Consider the following 24,697-nt stretch of genomic DNA (forward strand, 5'->3'; position numbering starts at 1 on the left):
TCGAAATTCTCAATATTTTTTTTCCTAATTAATTCCTTAGTAGCGCATTGGAAAGATTGGTAAAATACTCATAGCAGTTTTTAGTATTTTCAGTATGATCATAATACTTCTTGGCGCGATTTTTCGTGATTAATAGTGATTTTTTGGAGGTACCCATGGAAATCTTAAAAATCTTTCGTGCTCCTCCACGAATTCAGGAAAATCTTCTATGAATATTTTTGACAAATTGCTCACGTTGGTTGGAATTTGGTTGAGATCTTCCCAAGTACTTGCCCCACTCGATTTTCTGTAAGACTTTGGAAAGATTCTTTAAAAAAGTTGTTTTTGTAGGACTCGTAGGGAAATACTTGGTATACTTCTAACTAGATTTTCATGGACATCTTCAAAGTATGAGAGCTGAATTCTGCCTTCCAAGTATAAGGTTAGTGTACCAGGTTTAATCGTAGTACTTGCTTATTAAGACAAACGTAAAAATTTAAACTATCAAATTTTGAGTAGTATTGTTTGTTTTAGTTTTAAGATTTCGATTACATCTTATAATTTTAACATTAGAAATGATTTAAATCTTGAAAGGGTTGGAAATCATACGTGTAGCCAAGTGAAATACAACTATTCAACAGAGTTCTTGGATACCTCTTTTAAGTCTATATGGATACGCAGTCGTATAATTCCGAAAGATCCAGAATGGTAATGCCAGTAAATATGATGGCCTTTACTCAAAGCTCCTTTTATACAACCGTAAGCAACTGTTGAACTCGAAGCTTGAAAGGACATGTTTATTGATGCATTTATTGGTGTAAAGTTTATTCGTTGACGTCAGAAAACTCACTGGTAACGCGTGTTTAGATCTGAAGTCTGTGTGGTACTGAATGAACATTGTCATAGATCTTGTCTTCTGGTTGACAATCAAAAGCCTGTTGAAAGAACTCCGAGAATGTAGCATCGGATCTGACATCAAACGATCTAGCAGGCATGGCACAACTTCGACGCCTCACTCCTATAATAACGTCAGAATGGAATAAAAAGGTTCTTCGTGGGGCTCCCGCTTGCCAACAACGATTCTGAGGTCTACAAAGTCCTATATTCAATTGAATATTTGAAAAGATAAATCGTCCGATGATTACTGATAAGCTGTACCTATACTCTGAACAGTCCATGAGTTCTAGACAACATATCTTCGATCGTCAGGGCAAGCTTCAATATTACAAATTTACATACAAAAAGTTCACAAGTATATGCTAAACAAATGTCGTGTATCTCCAAATTCCCACAAAAGATATTCACATAGGTGTCAGTGTAGATTATCTATCCTTGGCCAATTCAATAATACAAGGTAAGAAATTGCAAGCAAATATTTCATAAACGAGATACGCCCCCCTCAGTTACGCCTCTGAACCGTACAGAACGAGAAACTATCTCTGTTGGATCGGTCTGATCCGGTCTCCCCGGAGGAATCACTCGGTCTTAATTCGAAAAGTAGATTTTCCTCCGCTCGCTCGCACGCTCGCTTATCCCGAGGCTCTGTGCTCTTGCAGGAATTCCTTCGGAAGCAGCTATGCTTTTACCGCCAGAGACGAGCCAACTTTTCCGATTGAATCGGGTTTTCAGTTGTCGATTTTCTTTTTGCTATCGGCCTGAGGTGAACCCAACCACCGCGGCACCGGAAGCCAAAACTTGCGAAGCAGCTTCCACAAGATAGGGATGACGACGCGTGGGTAATTATTACTACACTTTGGGGGAGGATGAGCTCGATTGGAAGCGTTCTACAGAAACTGTTGCTTTCCGAGGAACGAAACTTTCCTCCGCAGAACCCACAGAATTGCACAAAAAATCGGTTCTTCGAGCAGATCCCCAGCGTCTAAAAGTATTTTAATTCAAAGATTATCTCAGAGCTTCAGCCGACCCTGCGGCCTGCACCAGTAACCTGCCTTCCTTCCGTTTGCGGCTTGTATAATTATTGTGTTTTCAAGACAGTTTACTGGCAGTTTCCCCACTTAAGATTGGGTAGAGCAGCTTCGACGTTCTTCTAGCAGCAAAAAAGGATTCACCCGGCAAAACCGCGCCCACCACTTCAAAGAAAAGTTAGTTTGGGGTTCTTTCGGAAGCATCACCAGGCAGGCAGGCAGAAAATATGTGTGTGCGGCTGGTTGTGTGAGTTTTAGGGGAAAACCCGTGCTCGCTTGAGGTTTCAGTTTTTTCAGCTTTCCGGTTCAAAGCCTTCGCCTCCGCCTGGGTTGGTTGGCAAAATGTGTTCGACGGAAATGCCGGAAAAGTTCGACAGCAATGTAGCTACAGGAAAACTCACACACCGCCGCCCGGTTGGCTCAGGCGAAGGGCGAAGACGGAAGCGCCGAGAAGTTAAAAGCTTGCACCGAATGTGTTTAAAGATGTTTTTTGATGATCGTCTTTTTCGCATAATTAGAAAACTTTTATTATTTATGAAATCACTTTGGAGAAATGCTTTATGGGTGGGCGATGGCTCTGCGAAGGCTGCATCTATCAGTCAGTTAGGCAGGTTTTAGGGACTGTGATTTGTTAAACTGGGAAATCATTTAGTTGTAAAAAAAATGAAAAATATGGGAACTGGAAGCAAGTAATCTTGATTAACAATTATACATTTGAAAAATTAATCTTCATTTATGGAGCTTCTTGATGAACTGAGTACTGAGTCATGCAATGTTTCCCATTGAAAAAAAATCTTGTCCTTGCATTTCACACATATTTATTTGAAAGCATGCTTGAATTGTTCATAAATTTTCGAGAAAATGAATTATAATGGCGAGAAGCGTAATCTGTGGAATCTTGATATTTGGAATGCAAGAAAGTCGTGAAATGAGTTAAATAAATCAAATGTCCATGGAACCAAGTCTCAAATAGTAGTAGCAGTAAACATACAACTATTCAACAAAACCATGCAGAGAGTCTTGGGTTCGGTCAGAATCCTTGACAGGATTCACTCAGGATTCTCAACAGACTTCGATCTGAAACCTGAACAGGATTTGGTCAGAATTCAATTCAGAAAACATTCGGACGGAATCCTGACCAGAATTCTGTCGGAATCCTGACAAAAAGTCGTTCAAAATTCCGACCAAGATTTGATCGGAACCCTGACTAAGATTTGGTCGGAAAATGACCAGAATTCGGTCGAAACCCTGACCAGGATTCGGTCGGAATCTAGACAAGAAGTCGTTTGAAATTCTGACCAAGATTTGGTCGGAAAATGACCTGGATTCAGTCAGAATCCCGACCAGGATTCGGTAAGAATCTTGACAGGATTCGGCCAGAATCCTGACTAGGATTCAGTCAGAATCCTGACCAGAATTCGGTCAGAATCCTGATCAGGATTCGGTTGGAATTCTGACCAGGATACGGTCGGAATCCTGACCAGCATTCGATTGAAATCCTGATCAGGATTCGGTCAGAATCCAGACAAGAAGTTGTTCTAAATTCTGACCAAGATTCGATAGAAATCCTGACCAAGATTTGGTCGAAAAATGACCAGGATTCGGTCAGAATCCTGACTAGGATTCGGTCAGAACCCTGACCAGGATACGATCAAAATCCTGAGCAAAATTCGGTCAGAATCCTGACCAGAATTCGGTCGGAATCCTGACCAGGATACGGTCGAAATCCTGACCAGGATTCGGTCAGAAGCCAGACAAGAAGTTGTTCGAAATTCTGACCAAGATTCAATCGAAATCCTGACCAAGATTTGGTCGGAAAATGGCCAGGATTCGGTCAGAATCCTGACTAGGATTCAGTCAGAATCCTGACCAGAATTCGGTCAGAATCCTGATCAGGATTCGGTTGGAATTCTGACCAGGATTCGGTCGGAATCCTAACCAGGATTCGGTCGGAATCCTGACCAGGATTCGGTCAGAAGCCAGGCAAGAAGTTGTTCGAAATTCCGACCAAGATTGGATCGAAATCCTGACCAAGATTTGGTCGGAAAATGACAAGGATTCGGTCAAAATCCCGACCACGATTCGGTCAGAATCCCGACCAGGATTCGGTCAGGATCTCGACAAGATTCGGTCTGAAGCCTGAGCAGAATTCGGTCGGAATCCTGACCAGGATACGGTTGGAATCCTGACCAGAATTCGGTTGGAATTCTGACCGAATTCTGGTCAGGATTTTGACCGTATTCTGGTCAGGATTCTGACCGTATTCTGGTCAGGATTCTGACCGAATCCTAGTAAGGATTCTGGCAGAATCCTGTCGAGATTCTGACCGAATCCTGGTCGGATTTCTGACCAGAATTCGGTCGGAATCCTTAGCAGGATTTGGTCAGAAACCTGAACAGGATTCTGACTGAATCCTGAACAAGATTCTGACTGAATCCTGAACAAGATTCAGGATTCGGTCGGAAGCCTGATCAGGATTCGGTCGGAATACTGACTAGGATTTGGTCAAAATCCTGAGCAGGATTGAAATCCTGACCAGGATTCGGTCAGAATCGGGATCCTGAATTAGATTCGGTCAGAATCCTGACCAGGATTCGGTCGGAATCTTCATCAGGATTTCGTCGGAATCCTAACTAGGAATTCTGACCAAGATTCGTTCAGAATCCTGACTGAGATTCGGTCAGAATCCAGAATAAGATTCAGTCTGAATTCTGACCAGGATTCGGTTGGAATCCTGACTAGGATTTGGTCGAATCCTGACCAGGATTCGGTCGGAATCTTCGCCAGGATTCGGTCGGAATCCTGACCAGGATTCGGTCGGAATCCTGACCAGGATTCGGTTAGAATCCTGACCAGAATCCAGTAAGAATTCTGTCCAAAATCCGGTCAGAATCCTGACCAGGATTTGGTCGGAGCCCTGACCAGGATTCAGTCAGATTTGAAATCCTGAACAAGATTCGGACAGAATTCTGACAAATATTCGGTCAAAATGGATTCAGTCGTCAGAATCCTGACCAGGATTTGGTTAGAATACTGTCCAGGATTCGCTCAGAATGCAAACCAAGATTTGATCAGAATCCTGAACAGGATTTGCTTTGACCTCTGAACATTTATGTTTCAAATATTTTCGAGGACAAATTGTTTTAATTTTAATCTAGATCATAAACGTATAAAGTTTTCTTTCTTCTTTTAATTCATCATTTTACCAATATATTTCAGGGTCCAATGAACAACCTTCCGCACGACGTAAAACTTTAGTGAATGAACTTTCCAATCGATTCAATTGAGTTCTCTCAAGGCCAATGCCCACGTCCTTTCCATTCCCCCTCCCCTCCTTCCCATCGGCAAAAAGCTTTTAATTCCATTTCCATCCGACCACCAGCGCTCAATGCAAGAACCCACTCGATGTTCGTCTTTTCCACCGCGATCTCAATTGCTGCCCGCTTTCAGAGTGGATCCAAAACCAACCAATTCTCTCAGAAAAAAAAAAACCCCGACCGAAACCCTCACAGAAAAGAACTACAAACGTACCAAGGCAGGGGCCAAAGATTTAAGCAGATCGTAAAACTTTATTCCAGCTCATTCAGTTTAACCGCAACTGGGTAGAAACTTATTCATACACTTTCGTCGTCCCGTCGAGAGAGGGAGCTTCATCTCGAGTTCGTGGGCTTTTTGGGGGAGGGGGGAGGTCCAAAAGGCGACGTCAGCAGCAGCCAACGAATGAAATAACACTCATCTATCGCGGTGCATTAAGCAAGCAGAGCAGAATATAACAAGCGGCAAGTAGACAGCAGACTGCACCCGTTCCGAGAGCTAGACAACTTGTCTCAGAAGTGGTGGTGCGGAGATTCTTGGGGGACTAGAAGGCGAAGGGTAGTCATGAAAATATGGTTGAGATCAGCAAACTCGTAATAAAACTCAAGTGCATCGGGAGAAAGCGCCACTTGAATACACTGCTGGGTGGATAGGTTTGGGAGAGGTGTCGGCGAGAAGATTGCCGCTCCAGTCAGTCGTTCAAGTAGAACCGGCAGCTGCCGCTACTTGGCAGTAGCTAGAGAATTGTGCTGAAGTTGCTGGTTGCGTTTCATCTTCGCTCTTTTTTATGAGACGACGGCAAACAGTCCGGGTTCCCCACTGGATCCATCATAGAAAATCGAAAATTTTCCATTAGTTCTTGCTGAGACTCTCTCGGCTCGGATTTGAATTAATGTACGGTTTACTTTGCAACCCGGGGGTCCACTACCGGGAGGGTATGCGATAAGCATTTTTTCGTGTCCTTAAGAAACAAAACGGTATAGGAATTCAAGTTTAATACCATTCTTGTGAAATTGCTGTCCGGCATGCTCACAACGTTCCGCGCATACTCTTCCAGCATTGGCAACTTTATGGATATTGGGTTCACCGTAGAGTTGCGCAAGCTCGTGCTTCATTCATCTCCTCCATACGCCGTTGTCACATGCTGCATCATAGATCGTCGTAACCATACGTCTTACCAGTGTAGTACACATGGTATACTTAGAACGAAGGTGATGCATCGCAGGGTGGAGTCTCTTGTGGGCACGACTTCCGGAAATTATACAGCTTCGATTCTCTCTGCTGCAGTTGTTATCGGACATTTCCAATGATCCGAGATACACAAAGTCATCCACCACCGTCGAACCTCACACTTTTACCAATGCGAGCTCGGCTACTCCAGTCAAAAGATACTCCGTCTTCGACTAAGCGACCATCTGGAACAGATGAACAGGTTGGATGTATTGAAAATCTTGTCTCGCATGCTAAAGTCTTTGTGTTCAATAACATCTTCTATCGTAATGCTGAACAGGTGGCAGGAAAGGCCATCGCCTTTCCGAAGTCTTTTACGTCTAGTCAGTTTCCGATAGTATGGCGAGTCAGTCTCCGGGAAACCCAAATCAATGAATAGGTGGTGCATAGGAACTTGATATTCGCGACACATTTGGAGGATCTGCCGCAACATAATGATTTGGTCTGTTATCGATCGCCTGCCCTGGAAACCGGCTGGATAACACTTTATGGGCTTAAGAATGGTGATCGCTCGATAGTTCTCACATTCTAACTTGTGTCCCTTTTTGTATATTGGGTATATTACTCCCTTCTTCCACCCCTCCGGTAGCTGTTCTGTATCCCAGATCCTGGCTATTTATCGGTGGGGACAGATAGCCAACCTGTCAGGGCCAATTTTAATAAGTTCCGCTGCAATATCATTCCAGCCTGCTGCTTTGTTGTTCTTGAGCTATTTGATAGCATCATTACTTCACCTATTGTGGGAGTTGGTACGTCTTCCTCATCCGCCGTACTAATGAAGCCATTTCTCCTGCTGCCTTGGTCTTCCTCATCTACGTCATTCAGGTGTTCATCGTAGTGCTGCTTCCACCCTTCAATCACGTCACGTTCGTCCGTCAAGATTCATCCATCCTTATCCCGGCAGATTTCGGCTCGCCGCACAAAGCATTTGCGGTGTGCATCAAGTTTTTTGTAGAACTTACGCGTTCCCTGAGACTGATACAGCTGCTTTATCTCTTCGTATGCCAACTCTTCCAGGTAACGCTTTTTATCCCGGAAGATATGGGTACACTGCCTTTACTTCTGTTTGTATCGCTCCAGTTTGATGGATATTTTGCTGCATTCTTCTCGCCGAAAGCCGTCCTTTCACAAACGCAATGGCACTTCCTGCTGCGTTGTTAATGGCTGAAATGACACTAATCCAGCGGTTTACAAGAGGGGCTTCGGTGAGCTCTCTCTCATCCGACAACGATGCATCAAGGCGTCACGCGTAATCAGTTGCAACTGCGGGTAGCTTGAATCTTTCCTGGTTGTCAGTACCGTGAGCGGGCGTCAGTACCGAAAGTTGTTCAGTCTCTTCTCCAGGTGAACCGATATGGGAAGTTGTGCTGGAAGTAGGTACTTAGTGTGGCTGGCTATATTCTTGGAAGTGATGTTTTCGTCCGTAAGGTAGCGAACGCTCAATTGACCGGGATCAAGTCCTTCCCAGCAGCCTAACTGCTCTTTAGTTCATTGACAGCCTTATTAACCTCTCCTATGGTTGGTGGATCTGCAGCTTGATCGACTTCACCAATATTCACCTTGTTTCTCGCTACGTTCCCATTTTTGCAATTCAACAACTGCTGAAATTGCTCATTACCTGGAATAAGGTAAGAAAATGAAATGTATGATGCGACGGAACATGTTCGCAGTTAAAAAACAACAAGAAAACTAGTCACAGGGGTTCATCCTGAACAGAAACAATTCCACTCCTCCGGTAGCCGATCTATATCTCAGATCCTGGTTAAAAATCGGTGAAGAAAACCTGTTCGGGCTCATTTTAATAAATTCCACTCCATTACTATCATCCGCAGCTGGTTTGTTGCTCTTGCGCTGTTGTTGAACGTTAACTTCACTTATTGTGGGATTTGACACGTCTCCTCCATTCGCTGTACAGATGAAGCCATTCCTCCTACTGCCTCGGTGATCCGCCTCTGAACCATTCAGGTGTTCATCATAGTGCTGTTTCCACCTTTCAATCAGCTCAGGTTCATTCGTCAAGATAGCCCCATTCTTATCCCGACCCATTTCACAGATAGCGGCACAAGTCCTTTGTTTCTTCAAGAACTTCTGCGTTTCTTGAGAACAATACAGCTGCTCCATTTCTATGCACTTCAATTCTTCAAGGTTACGCTTATTATTCTGGAACAGATGGGATTGCTGACTTCGTTTCTTTTTGTATCGTTCCACTTGTTACCCATGCTGCAGCATCATCGCTTTCGCTGCAATCTTAACATCTAACATCGTCTGACACTCCTCGTAGAACTAACTGTAATGTAAATTTCCTACCACAGATTCAATGCAATGTTTGCTTCCCAGACAACAAGAAGTCGCACAACAGTTTATGAACAAACTCGTTTAACTACACAAATTTCATCACACCCATTCATGTGTACATTTCGTTTCGTCCCGTATACTCGTACAAAGTTAGTCGGATCAATCCGTAGCAGCTGTCAAATCAAGTTTGTTATCATAAATTAAGTCGCATAAGCGTACAGATTGTACAGTTATTTTTCATAATATAAAGTATGCACGTATATCGCCTCCACTTTTGTACATATAAGGCCTTTTCGCAACATCTTATACGTGAAACTTTGCGCATATAAGCATCGTATAATGTAAAAGGTGATTTCGTTATATGTACATTCTGGTTTTCTGGGTTCTACCCCATTCGAGAATCAAAAAAGTAGATTTAGGTTCCTGAAACCTTTTAATTCCTTCTAATGCATTGTAAATGTCTGCTTCGACTGTCCTTCAGCAGTTCTCAAGAGGAACTTCGATGAGCTCTGTCTCATCCAGCAATTCCGCTTTAAAGCTTTGTGTGAATTTGGGTAGCTTGAATCGATCCTGAATATTCCGTTGCAGGCGTCGGTACCGAATGTTGGCACACTTCAATCATTATTAAGTAGTGGTCTGGGAAAATCTTCAGATGTACCGATTTGATAAGCTGTGCTGTGCCTCCAAAAACATGGCCACACCAAGTACCTATTGGTGTGGCCATGTTTTTGGAGGCGACGAAATCAATGAGTCTTGGACCTTTTTCGTACGTAAGCTAGTGAACCCTGAACTTTCCTATAATCCATCTTAATTGCTTCTCATGGGTAACTCAAGCGTTCAGATCTCGATTTCACCGTTATGGATTGGAAACTTGTTAGTTGAAGATTATGCACTTTGCTTTTGCTGTAATTGAAAAGAGATTGCCTTTGATACTCACATAGTGAATAATTCAATTTCAACGAACAACTTCTAGAGCATTTCCGAAAAAAAAATGAGATTGCATCTGCCATCTGCAACCAATCAATCAAATGGCATACGTTAGAGTTCTTGGAGAATTTGTATGAAGAATGACTGAGATAAATGTCTAGAAGAAGCTTGAAAAATGACTAATGCAATCGTTGTCCGCTTCCCTGGAGTAAATATGGAAGACAAAATTTTTGAGAATACATATTTATTCGCCGCATTTAAACCAATAGAAATTTCTTGTTGAATTCTTAGCAGAAGCCCTTTATGATTTGCCAAAGAAAATAAAGAGCAAATTTCCGAAAAAATAATCAAATTACCTGTAATAATCTCTGGATGATTTTTTGAAAACATTTCTGGTGCAATCTGGGAAAAATAAAAAAAAAGGTTGATAATCTATTTTAGAACAAAAAAGAGTACCTGTCAAGGTACAGGTCAACAGGGAAAGAGGAAGGACTTAATTGTGCATTTATCCGCTAAACCGAAAACCGTGAGAGGTTTCTTGTTCATTTCTTAGCAGAAGCCCTTTTGAAATTTCCCAGCGCAAATACAAAATTCATTTCCGAAGCATCAATCATATTACCTATGATAATCTCTAGAGGTCTTTTTTGGAACATTTCTGGTGAAATCTTTGGTTGACATCTATGAAAGAAATCTGAAAAAATCTTGTGAAAAAACACGGAGGAAAAACTTGCGATAATTCTTGGGAGAAGTTCTGAAATTATGTCTGGAGTAACTTTTGTCAATTTTTGTCAGAGTAGGTTTTGAAAATCTGTAAAGCTCGAATACACTTTTAAAGTGTGTTCAAAAATACAAAATATTATTTTCGAAGTCCATTTCTATTGATGCAATGTTTATTGAGAACCTTTAGGGCATATAACCTTAGAGCACCGCCCCCCTTTTGTGCTTTATGACGAACTCGAAAGAATCACTTGCAGCACGTATCTGGCCCATCGACATCACGTCCCAGATCTTGGAAAAGAGTTTCTTAAACTGGTCCACTTACTTGATGTTCGCTCTGCTTGGCCAACATGTACGACCATACATGAAAATCCAGGGGAACGAACGCGGTCACTCGGATCTCACACGGTCCTTGGTCGATCCCATCTCCCGGTACCGACGGATGTTGGTATAAATGAAATTCCACTTTACCCGGTGGGATTTCAACCACCAGAATATGTCATGGGACCCAGATAGCCGTAGCGGTAAACGCGCAGCTATTCAGCAAGACCAAGCTGAGGGTCGTGGGTTCGAATCCCACCGGTCGAGGATCTTTTCGGGTTGAAAATTTTCTCGACTTCCCAGTGCATAGAGTATTTTCGTACCTGCCACACGATATACGCATGCAAAAATGGTCATTGGCATAGTATGCTCTCAGTTAATAACTGTGGAAGCTGAGAAGTAGGCTCTGTCCCAGTGGGGACGTAACGCCAGAAAAGAAAGAAGGAAGAAGAAGAAGATGTCACTGGGTCGCTATCCTCTCGCAATCAACTTTACTACGACGTCGCGGGTGCTCTTTCATCGTGCGCGGTGAACAAACAACAAATGACAGCAAGTCGACATCATGCGCTTCGGCTAGGCTAGAGCTGACACCAATACAATTACACAGAAAACACATGGTGCGCACCTACACAACGGTGAAAAGCTATATTCCAAATTATTGAACACTCTGTAGATTAATCTAGAAGAGTTTTTGTGATTTTTTTTAAAGAAAACTCTGAAATAATTCTTGAAAGAAGTGCATACAACTTCTTTCATAATCCAGATTGGTTTTTATTGGAATATGAGTAGGAATCTCTTGAAAAATAGTGACAGAGCTCCTGTTAGAGTGTTTAGAGGAAATCCACCGAGAATGCGGCGAGTAGGAAGTTTTGGTGCGATCCTTTTTATGATAACAGTAGGTAACAGCGTAGGAACTTCTAAGAGAATTGTTTCTTATAGCATTCTTATCTTGAGAAATTGCTGGAGTGGGAGACCTGAGATAAGTATTATCGAAAAAACTCTGAAGGACTATATAAACAAAGGACTGGAGAAACATCCGCATCAATTCGATTGTAACTTCTAGAAATTCCAAATGAATTTCTCCAAGATTTTTGGTTGAAATTCAATCAGGAATCACACACTAGGTTTTTACAATAATTTCTCTGTGAACTTCCCAAATAACAAAAAAAACACCAGAATAATTAAAAAAAATAAAAAAAAATAATCTTGCTCCCTTTTTTTTTTTTGATGGATTCTTACCGAATTTATGAGACAATATTGAATGATATTTGTTATACGATGATGGGATGAATTGATTTAGTTAAATTTGATCATATCTGGATGTGTTCTTGCTGATTTTTAACTCCAATTTTCAACCCGAATGTCGATATTCTTATTATCAAAAGGTACTACACTAGTAAAGTAAAGTAATTCAAAACAATTTAAGAACATGAACTGATAATTGCTTGTTTATAATCCTATCTTCATGTTCCGAATATTCATGGTAAGGGAGTGGTTTACCATTTAGAAAAAATCTTCTTTTTTTTCTTGGTCTCGATCTCGATAGTCCTTTCAATATCAAGATGTGGAGTCTTGATTCCTTTGTTTCAATAAATATTGAGTACCGTAATTTCGGGTGAAATTGATCACTTTTCACGGTTTTTCTTGTCTGATTTCTATAATGTTGACAATGCCAAACAAATGAATGCAGGAAAACAAGTATGAAGGTGAGCCTCATTGACTCAAGTACCGAAATTTTCTAACAAATGATATTTTAGTGCTAAAAAATATGTCTAAAATAAAAAATCGGGAGATCTCATTTCGGGGTGAAATTGATCACTTATCAATGCCATTATTGTTAGTTTTCAAAACAACTTTACATAATAAATTTAAGCTCCCTGAATCCGAAAATGCTTGCCAAATTCTTAACAATACAATATTTATAGAAATAATGAATGTTTAAATTTCAAGAATAACGCAGAAAACGCCTAAATGTATGCAATTTCCTAAGGAATTTCCTGATATATAACAGAAATTCAATTATTTCAACCAAATCAACGAATTGGTACGAGTTTTGGTTATGAAATCTAGTTTGGGAATATATCTTAAGTATCCTTACAAACTTTCAGGATTATACCATGTCCAAATCCTTGTCTAGAACTAGAAGTTTTTTGATGTCAACACTGCACCGTACAAGCTTTTGAAATTTTACATTATTTTCACAGAAATAAACATTTTTGAACGCAAAAAACTTCACAACACACAATTTGGACATACTAACGAAAAACAAAGTTCATTTACTGTAGGTTACATTGATATTTGTGCTCCATTAGGAAGAAATAAAATCGAGTGACACAGTGATCAATTTCACCCTACTGATCAATTTCACCCGAATTTACGGTACCAGGTGTTTGCAAAACTTGAGTTAGCAGTTTCCATATGGTTGTGAACCACTGCACATGGTCTCAAAGCCCTATCCAGGAAAACAAAAAAAAAATGCGTCTAAACCGTCAGTTATATGTGATTATGATGTCTTTGGGAAAATTTCTTCATATATTTTAGACATTTTTTGCAGCTATGTGAAATTAGGGTGACCCGGATGGTTTATGAGTTAGGAATATAAATTTTTTTGTTGATGCATTTAGACCTACATTGTTCTACAATATTTTAGAACAGCCACGACACTATTAGGAAGCTTTTTTTCTGTTTAAAGTGACACTATTAAGAAGACGTCCATGACGGTTTAGGCGCAAATATTTTTGTCATCTTAGATATGGCTTGGGTCATTGGCCTCTAGAATATCCAAAAAGTATCCCAATAGAATTCAAGTTGTTTCTGAGGGTTTTGTGAATAGCTTCGAATTTATTGTTCAAGCTTACCTTGCTAAGGACTGTGAAAAACTAAAATTGTTGGAATTTTGCAAACTCCTTATATATTTTTCATCTGTTCAGGGTTTAAGGTACAAACTAGCAAGTGCATTGTCATATGATAAGTAATGTATTGCTTATCTATTATTAACTTTAACCACTCATGACTAGTAGGTCAGAAAAGGGGGAGATGTAGAGAGGGATGGCATCATGCACTTATTTGCACAACTTATCCGCTTGATTTAAAAAAAGTAGATACATTGAAAACTTTCAAAATTATAGCAATTCAAGCAATTTTAGCAAAACGAGATCATTCTGGGAATTTACAGGCTAATGTTTAGGTCTTTTTTTAAGGAATGGGACTTGAGATTGAACTTATCACCTTCAGGAAATGAATGGTAAGCAGAAGAGGTAATCGAAATAATAGACCACTGATCCTGTAAATCTATGCCAGTAGATGAAATGATCAGGGAAGGTGTGCTGGTACTCGCCATAGTATCAGTATTCGCTACCCCGGATTACATACCGTTATTCTACGCAAATAGGCAGAAGTCTCTAGTGTTCGTCAAATCACTTTTAAATTATACAGAAATATATTAAAAAACCTCAAAATTGGTCAAAAAATAAAGCAAATAAAAAATTTTGTTTGAAATTTTCGCTGCTTTGTACATTATTTCGCCATAGTTTGAGGGTCATTTGGCCCTGAACTCGCCACCCTTAATTAAAGTTTTGGCGAATACTTGGGCATGTGATCCCCGATTTTTGATATGAAAACAAAGTTTCTGACCAGTTCTTATATTTTTCCTGCTTAACATAGATTGGGAGCTTTTGTTTAACATACAGTACAGACCCGATTGTGTCACTTCCGTTATTTCTTTTTAAAGTTTTATCGACTCTATCAGTCTTAATGCAGCTAAAACGACTTTTGCTTCTACTTCTCCGACGTTTCGGCGTATATTTCGCCTTCTTCAAGGGTTTATAGGCGAAATATACGCCGAAACGTCGGAGAAGTAGAAGCAAAAGTCGTTTTAGCTACATTAAGACTGATAGAGCCGATAAAACTTTAGAAAGAAATTAGTCATCACAGTCGAAAGCATTCACCAAATTACTTTTGTTAAAAAATTCGTTCTCACCGTCCAATTATTGAATTGTTCTGAAAACTTTTGAAGTCCTGTTAAAGTTTCTATCGATATGCTCAATATAGGAATAAATGAACATTGATAAATCAGTTATTTTTTGAAGAGAACCCAAAGAAACAAAATCGGGCCATCTATGTATTGACAGTGATAAAAGGTCTTTAGATTACTTTATCCAGTTTTTTTTTACCGCCAATGGCTACCGCAAGCAGGCTCACTTTCTGGTAGGGATCGGGTTATTTGACAATTGGCTTGGATAGTTTCTATTGAGTGGTCCTAAGGCAAACGTCATATCGTTCGATCCGTACCAGAAAGCCAGGCTATTTGCAGCAGCCATTGGTGATCGTAAAAAGCTGAATAGAAACATTTTTCCCTAGGGTGACGAATACTGATAAACCTCCCCTAAACAGTCTCAAAAATCAGGTTTGTTTCGTGAATTGCTATGAAATTCTGCTGAAATCAATTCACTGGAACGAAATAAAAACGAAAAAAAAGTTGTTTCTGTGAATGTTCGTGTTGACGGAATAATTCGCAATATCACATACCCTTACACTACCGACCGTTGATTCTGCTGCTGCTGCTTCTGCAAACGCGACTGTGGTAGACTTAAAGTTCATAATCCCGAACTTGGCAATAAAGAAGCGAGAATATGTCAGAACTATTGCACCCGGGCAAGCTTGCGGGACTGCCTGACTCCGTTCGGTCACTCGCTTCTGCCCAGCTATGTTTTCTGCCTCGGTTCTCGGTGCGGGTGTAAAATGTGGAAAACTTTGCTCCATTCTTAGCACCGTTTCTGGTGAGTAGTTGCGTCTTAAAAATCTTACACGATGACCAGGCAGCAGGAAGAAAATCTCGGCTCAAGCGTTTTGCTTCACTTCCCGACGAAGCCAACCCGCATGCTAGCCAGCTCTGCAAAAAAGTTGAATTTGTGGAAAATTTATGGAATCCTTACCTGCATTGGACGTCTTTCCCGAGTTGGTTCCTTCCGGTTGATGGGAAGGGGAGTACTTCTTAAGCTCCCTTGTCCCCGGCGCTGTCCGACACGAAAAGTAACAACACAAACATCGCACAACTCGTACTCCCTGACCGTTGACCCTCATGTTCTTGCCATAGCTGTATCTAGTTCTTAGCAGCGGATAACTTGCGGTTCTTCCGTTTGTTTAACTGAGTTCTTTCTTCTTCTCTCCGCTTTTTTCTTTCCAGATTGAGGATGCTATGCTGATGTTCGACAAACAAACCAACCGACACAGAGGTGAGTGTGGCTATCCGGACGATACGACTTTTGGATGGAAGGTGTAATGCTTCTTTCTTTTTTTTTGCGTTCCCTGCGGGATGGTTACGTGTCAACTTGGAGAAGTCTTAATTCTTAAAACCAAAGTACGGTTATCCCGTTCGTTGGTCTAAGGGCTTACCGAAGTTTGCTTATTCCTTTGGTGGGGGATCCGTCACGTCATGGTATGGACGGAATGATGGGATTGAATGCAATTGCGTTGAAGACATCTGCCGTTGGACGATGGGCTAGTTTAAAGAAATGACACTCTGAGTTATACCAGAGGCTGAAAGAATAGTTTCATACACTTGCTCAAACATGTTCACTTATCAATAGAGCAATTTGTTAATTAAACAAATTTGCAGAAGATTTTTAACTAGGACGTTAGTATTAAAAGATAAAACTTATCTGAAATAGTTACATTTTATCTAGATTAAAACTGAAGCGAGCAAACTTATTCCGATTGTGTTCAGCTTATACTTATTGTGTCGAAAATACCAACCCTCAAGCTTTATTTTGATTTGATATAACTGTTCTTATGCCAAACATTACTGAATATCAAAAATCTTTATCGACAAATATCCATGCAACGCTAAAAAACTGTTCTGGTTAAATTCATAACATTCATATATAAGGCTTCCTGTCCTGATCCCACATCTCTGACCGAACACACCGTAACAGTTGAGCACATGTACCCACTTTACTGGAACAAAACCATTATTGGAAGAACAATGTGTACCGCCTACCGAAATTCCACATGAACTCTAGTTCCTCTATTTGGTTTGGACCTACGCTTACATGTGGCTAGAAACTTTCCCGACCGCCGACCCTTGCACATACACACAATAGGAATAATATATTAATTCCTAAATTGGAGATTTTATTTAGATTAGACTATCATTACTACATTAAACGATGCCTGCCAGACGAAGCAAACGGCGGCGCTTTGTGTTTGTGTCGGTAACCCCATTACAGTGTGGGGACTAACTTTCCGGACAAACAACGACGCATTCCGGATTCCGGTGAGCTGGAGCAAGTGGTTTTCGGGCTTACCGAGTTTTGTCCTTTGGTTTTCGATGGGGGCAAGTCAGATTATTTACATTTACATGAACGGACACAAACATCCCCCCCCCCTCCGGCACAATTGATGATGGTGCATTAAGATAGGAACTTCCTGGCTAAATGCGACCACTTAATTCGATTTCGGTTCAATTGGTTTGAATGTCTCCCATTTGGATGGGAGCTGAAGTTTCGATTATTATCGCAAAATTTCGACTGCGTTGCCGAAATTTTCATTCACAATTGCATTCAACGATCAATCATCATCAGACGGACTCAAGCATGGCGAAAGCGATGATGGCGCTGACATTTCCAAGTGTCGTAAAGTGTATACCCTCAAAAGAGCCATCACCATCCGGCGAGTCAAAGCACAAAGAGCATTTCCAGCTCGGAACGCAAATCGTGAAGACGCTATCTTTTTCGACTTGAATGAATTTTTTGCATCCATTGAAAACTATGCGATGGGACATTTCCCATCAATGGTAAATAACATGTACTGCGTTTCGGAAAGGGCCTATCAAACATGAAATTTTTCATTATTTGAAAATTTGTAATTCTAAAACGGGCCTTCCTTAGCCGAGTGGTTAGAGCCCGCGGCTACAAAGCAAAGCCATGCTGAAGGTGTCTGGGTTCGATTTCCATTCTGTTCAGGATATTTTCGTAATGGAAATTTCCTTGATTTCCCTGGGCATAGAGTATCATCGTACCTGCTACACGGTATACGAATGCGAATACGACAACCTTGGCAAAGAAAGCTCTACGTCCTCATTAAACACTTATCTGAGAGGAGGTTCTGTCCCAGTGACCACCAGACCCGTCAGCAATGCTCTCTAATATCACTACAATTTTTGACATTCATAGCTTGCAATAGCTCCAATATCCAGCACGCATGCAAAACAGGACTTCAACTTTCATATCAGATATAATGTGGTTGAAAATTCATGATTAAATTTAGCTTAAATCGATTTTTTGCTAACCTGCTTGCATTCTTCATACAAAATTTTTCTTATATGGAAAAAGACAATACTTTTCTAAACCATAAAAAATCAACTTTTGAGCATCCAAAATGTTATGAACTTTGTTGATAAGTATTGTTAAACACATGAAGTTTGAATTCTGTGGCAAATTTAGCAAATAAATTGCCATACGAGCGTACAAACTTGCATACAAATTGGCTGAAATAGTCAAATTATGCATTTTCATCAGCCGATATAGCATAGCATAGCATAGCATAGACTGACTGTACATGTTGCTACTCCGTGATTGATCGAAACCGGTAAGAATTGCACTACGATCCAAATGAATAAGGGATGGGAGTTTCCGCTTACTCTCGAAGTGCAATTTTAGCAGATCTTATATTATTGATCAATAACGGTGCCGGCCGAGTCCTTACAGTCAGTTGGGATGGGGAAGGAATGTTAGGGTGTAATGATTGTTGCTTCTAGAGACCGAGAATACCTCTGCATCTCCACAATCACCACGGGAAAGGTGTTTATTAGTGAGGGAGGAAAAGATCTGGGAGTCACCTCTGGTCGATGATGCGATCCATGGACAAGGGGGAAATATACGACTTATATTTAAAGCTAGTTTTGTATTTTTGTCTCGAGAAGTTTTTGGTAGAAGCTATCAAAAATACGTCAACATCTATAATGTCGAACAATTCAAAAGATGTTTTTATCAATGACGAAAACTGAAAATTACATGTATATATTTTACATTATATGAAACAGGAATAATGCCGACACTTGTAGTGACGAACTATACATAGTTTGTTTGAAAATTACATATGAGTATTATTGTGCATTTTGTCTCGATATGGTAGAAGTTTTAAAAAAATACGTCAACATTCACAATGTCAAACAATTCAAAAGATAATTTTTTATAATGTCAAAAAGAGAAAAATATATGTATATTGAAATTGAATAAGAAAAAAGTATAATGCCGACACTTATAGTGACGAACCATACAAAGTTTGTTTTAATATTACTTAAAAGTTACGCTTTCAAGAAAATATGTGTTATCACAAGCATGAAACGAACTCATCAGTTGGTAATCCATTCTCGACTGAACACAAAACTGACACTGACAGCAAAACTTCTTGGCGTCCCGAAAACAAACCGTCTTGCTTGTGCCTTCCCAAATACCCACCTAGCAAGACGCTCCAAAACAGAAAAAAAAATATCTTCGGAGACGAAAACACGCGCGAAACCGTGAGCAAAATCTATCCGACGACGCAAAACCGAACTGTCCTGCTTGGGCTTCACGAAGCACTACCTATGCATTTTCATCAGCCGATATCTCAAAAACTATGATATTTTTTAAAACGGCAATGGATGGACCAGCCCTAAATTAGGTAAATAGCTATATTTTGGTGCTTGAGACAAAAACGTGTTCCGCAGTGTTATGTGCGCTAAAAACTTTTCTGGGAAACGGGATGTTTGGGAAATTAGCGTCCGTAGAAACGTCATTCGGAGATACGACAGTTGGGGAAAAGTAGCAGAACCATCAAAACAATATAAGGACTGTTCATTTTATAAAGTGGACACCTTGTGCATGCTGTATGTTTCTTATTAATCAATGAAATTTCAATCGGTTTTTTGCACATCGTTCGACTAGTGTTGTACAATGTTGTGATAATAAAAATTCTCCAAAATAATTAAATTTCACACGAATATGGAACAACGATTAGATCGGTCGATTTTTTGAAGTTATCAAAATCAATAATTGTAAGAAATTGGCTGGAAAATTCGATAATTTATATTTTCTATTTTCATAAAAGGCTTGTTCTTCGAAAGCATCATCAATCAGAAGCCTGATGGAAAAATTGCTTTTGGAGCAACAATTTTAAAGATATAATAAAATCAATTTTCCCGTATATGTTTAAAGATTTTCTTTTAAATTTGAAGAGAATTGTAAGAGAATTTTTTGTGTAAAAGTACGTCCTGACGGAAGTCCTAGTATAGTATTAATATGAAAAATAACTTAAGCCTTCATAGAGTTACTTAGTAAGTCCCCACGTCACATTCAAAGCACAACAGAAACACAATTGCTTTATTCTTAAAAGACCTATCAAAGTACATTGACAATCATCAAAATTGGCAACACTGCTGCAATGAAATCGATTTTATTTCCCACATATTATTTTTATAATATGTTATTCTGAGATTACCAATTGAAAAATTTGGAGAAAACTGTTTACAATTTGCTGTAGATCGATAAATATGCGTACATGATTTTAAAAGTATGAGACTTTTTAGTAGAACTACCATAAATAGTAAAATTTATACTTAAGACTGTAGTTTAATCTCACGATTTAGCTTTCGTTTATACTAATATAGTTTCTTTAGTAATCCAAACTAATTTTGAACACGCTTTTTACTGTTCTCTTTTGCTGGGAGTGAAAGGATGGTGTATCAGCAAATTTGGCCATAAATGGGTAAATCACTAAAGTTACCTAATGTCATAGAATGGTGGAATATAATTGATATTTTCAAAGCTTTACCTTTAGTAGAATAGTAAAGGATACAAACATACAAGTTGTTCATAAAAATAAGGATTTTTGTTTTGCGAAAAATAATGTTAAACTTTGACGGACAGCTTTTTTTAAGAGTTTTTGGAAAAACTATTTAGCTCTTCAACCAAAAGCATTTTCAAAGATTTTATATTTTTATAGCATTTTAGAATAATAGGTCAACGATACACAGAAAACCGATTACGATTTTATCAATAAATAAAAAAGATATAGCATAAACAAAGTGTCCACTTTATAAAATGAACAGTCCTTATATGAGAAAGTTGCGGTGTCCCTCTTGCCCCATAAGACATACTGTTATTATATATGTAAAATTTAATGTCAAAAGGACTTTTTCGAAAAAAATTACTAACAGCTATATTAGATAATTGAAAATCATCAATACTGTGCGGAAAAATCAATATGCTTTGTATTAATTGGGAGTCAAACCTTGTTTTCCAGTCTTACATTCTTATAATATTTCGCATATTTTGCGTTGGTGAGTTAAAGACATTTTTCTAATTTTTTGTACTAAACATTTTTAACTGTAATATTTACACAACCCTCAATTAGTACTCAATTTATACTTATCCTGCGTTAAACATCAAAATATTGATTTGAACTACGTGAAATTAGAGGTGGCACTTTTGCCCCGGGTGCAGGCGTTGCAGAATTCGCTCTCATTTGAGAATGAAGCACGATCAAAGCAAGCAAAGAAAAACATCCCATCTGTTGCGGTCCACGATCGTCATTGTATCGCAAGGTGTAACAAGTCTGATAAATGGAAGCAGCGAGCGAGAGCCCCAACGAGAGAGCGATGATAAAATCCATTTTTCTCGCTTGTTTACCGTTGGGGATAGGTGTTTTTCTTTACTGGCACGATAAACAATCCACGAACTTCCAATAACAACAGTGTCCCCCAGGCTTGGAGCATGTTTAGAGGGGTTTTATCATGCACTACTATCCCCCCAATCTGATCAAACTTGTAGCAGTATACGATAAACAGTCTCTCATAATGTGCAGCATGTTATGATAGTTACAAAGAGCGATACGTGAGAGATTCTCTCAATTTTCTCAGGATTCAATCCCTGCCCGGGTGTCCTTCTTGCCCCATGTCCCCCTACATGTTATCTAGCACAGTTCAACGATTGATTATTATGTTTGATTATGTTTTGCCAAATTGATTTTAAGATCAATCGCATTAAAAGAATTTTGGAGCAAATGACACAGTTGAAAATTTATTTGTCTCAAGCACCAAAACACTAATAATTGCTGAATCTATTGCCGTTTTCGAAAATGTCATAGCATGCCCGGTTTTTGAAACAATTGCTGTTGTAAATGTAGTATATAGTGATTTTATAACTAGGAGCGGAATCGAAAACATCTAAATGTTTTTGTGCGGCTATATCTCAGAGATGGTTCAACAGATTTTAAATTTCTTTCAGGTTTCTCAAGTCCTCTAGCTGTGTAAGGTTTGAAAAAACTGTCCCTAGGGATGTTCAAATTTACTGTAGAGCAATTGAACCAATACATGTTTTTTGTTAACTGGAACTGCATGAGAATCCAGTCAAATCTTATCGAAAAAGTTATTATTTTAAATTTTTCAGATTCGAATAATAAATGGAAAAAAAACATGTGTTTTTAAAAAATATTTCGAGCATTCCAAACGAGGCAAATTTTAAAAGGTCGCTTATTGCAACTTCTATAATCTCTATTGCTTTGAATATGCATGCTACAGGTTTGATATTTTCGACAAAGTGTTTTGCAATAAGTTGCACTACATTTTGATCGCTTTGGTTTTGATCTAGATCACTTATAGCTGACCTAGATCATTTTAATCTCTTCATAATAACACCTTATTAAACTCTTCTTTGTAAAATGTTGTTGATTGAAATAATTTGTAACACTTTCTCAATCTCTTCGAATCCTCCGAGCAGAATCTCATTAGAGAAACTAAAAAGTCGATTGGAGTACCTTGTACTTTTTAATTCCGCCCTAAATGCTTATCTTTGACAGATACGCGTATTTCGAATACCACTTGCAGTCTTCTTCAGTGTCAGTGGAGTGGATACGAGTAACTGGCACTGAAGAAGACTGCAAGTGGTAGTCGAAATACGCGTATCTGTCAAAGATAAGCAAATAGTGATAAATTAAAAGGTACAAGGTACTCCAATCTACTTTATGATTTCTCTATTTGTTCGATTTAAAATTTCTTGTATAAGTGCAGTGATCATGCTTGGGAGGAATATACATTTTTGATCACCCTTCAAATTTATGTTATTGAAAAGAGCTAAGAAATATATATTTTTTGAACTGTTTGACTCCGAGCTAGAGATGGGCAAAAAAAATCGGAGCCGTCCAAAAGATCCGAATCACTCAAAAGAACGAGTGATTCGTGGCTTTTTTTGGCAAAAGTCTAGTCATTTGATCAGCACGGATCAAATAGTGACCCGGAAAAAGAATAAACCGATTCTTTTCTCCTTTTCTCCTTCGTTCGTTTCTCGACTATATCACGCTTGACACGCCACACATGCAAGCATAGTTTTCTGCTACACCGTGCTCTATGCGCTCTCAGCATAAACAGACAAATTTGCCCCGCCCACTTGCACACAGGAAGATGTAAGATAGAGAGAAAAAGTGCCCACTTGAATGACAAGCACATTTTTTTTGCTTCTTCCTTTTGGTTCGGGTAGGGGACAACGGCCGATTGTAACGTGAGTTTCTGGGGACGCATGTCGCGCAACAGGGAGCGAGCCGCTCTTTTTCCGTTCGCTCTTCTTTTGCAAGACGCTGAGCCACTGAACCGGTTACTTGGGAATGGAATGTCGTTTATTTCGACATAAATTCGATTGCAGCAGTCCGGAGAACAATTTTGAGTGATAATAGAAATTCTTGATAACACTCAAAATTTATTTTAATTAAAAACTTCACGAAATTCGAGTTTTGTAGCTTGTTTGCATTTTAATCAAATTTGAAAGCGATAACATGTATTTTTTTCGGCTTACACTGTATTATACAGTCGACTCTCCGCAACTCGATGTTCTATAACTCGATATACTCTATAACTCGATGGATTTTTCGATCCCTTCAAATTCCCATACACCGTGCTCTCCAGAAGTCGATATTTCTATAACTCGATATCTCCATTAGTCGATGTCACGTGAGAGGAAAATTTCCCTCCATAACTCGATATTTATTTTTAAATCCTTCTTATGAGGTGAAACTTGAACTAATTCTTGTTTGAAAGTGAATAAAGTCTTTAACCAGTTAAGTAAGAGTAAAAAAACATGAAAATATTAATTTTGATTTTCAGTAAAAATATGTGATTTTTCGACTATTTGGAAAAAAAGTTTCCAAATATAATTTTTCAAAATGCTATCAACAAAATAATATTGCTTTCTTTCAAAAGTGACCATAAAAGTATTGGAAACACAGAAATTTAATACTTTCATTTTTGGATTTTTTTTGTCTCGGTATGTTCTATAACTCGATAATTCTATAAGTCGATGGTCCCTTGAATATCGAGCTATGGAGAGTCGACTGTACGATTATAGTGAGCATGTTTGAGCAAAACTTTGAATTTTCTATTGCACTCAAAATTAAAAAAAAAAACTACCAGAAACCCTTTACTTTCATCCGGTTTGCCTGTACAACCATTCAAAATATATGTGTAGAAACCAAACATTTTACTTACAGTCATTTTTCCACTAAACATTCCAAAATCTTACTTTTAACAAATTAATCTTTTCTTTTAACCCTCTATTACCCAACCCCGCCTTTAGACGGGATCCCTTCTGGAATTATGTGTAATTTTTCTTAGCTCGGAAATCAAATGATTTTATTTTTTGCTTAAACCTTTAGCCATAACTCCCATACTAGGAAAGTTCCATACGACCTTCGAAACATTTTTGTATTTTGATAAATTGTAATTTTTCATAACCTACAAATGCCTGGGTCTAATTTAACGTGCAATACAAAAATGTGTACATTTTATATTTTTATGCAATCAACTTATCACAGAGGAAGAGCCTGGTGGAATTGAAATAATTTCAAATTGATTTTCCGCAAGTTACATGGAAATTAAAAAAGTTCCAGAAAAAAATTAAAAAATATCAACTACCGAATATTTTTCACGTTACCTTTAAGTGATTTTTTGTGCATAGGCG

The 24,697-nt window shown here is 39.0% G+C and overlaps 1 protein-coding gene across 5 annotated transcripts in view; it reads left to right on the forward strand.

Annotated features, from left to right (window-relative positions):
- LOC5566288 (RNA-binding protein Musashi homolog Rbp6) overlaps positions 1 to 24,697 on the forward strand; it is a 1,418,593-nt gene that overhangs the window by 1,065,238 nt on the left and 328,658 nt on the right. For all 5 annotated transcript variants that reach the window (XM_021840840.1, XM_021840841.1, XM_021840842.1 and 2 more), the window contains one exon: positions 15,895 to 15,943. In XM_021840840.1, the coding sequence (XP_021696532.1) occupies positions 15,895 to 15,943 (49 nt within the window). The remainder of the gene's footprint in view (positions 1 to 15,894; positions 15,944 to 24,697) is intronic.

This window comes from Aedes aegypti, chromosome 2 (genome assembly GCF_002204515.2).
Source record: "Aedes aegypti strain LVP_AGWG chromosome 2, AaegL5.0 Primary Assembly, whole genome shotgun sequence".
Lineage (NCBI taxonomy): Eukaryota > Metazoa > Arthropoda > Insecta > Diptera > Culicidae > Aedes > Aedes aegypti.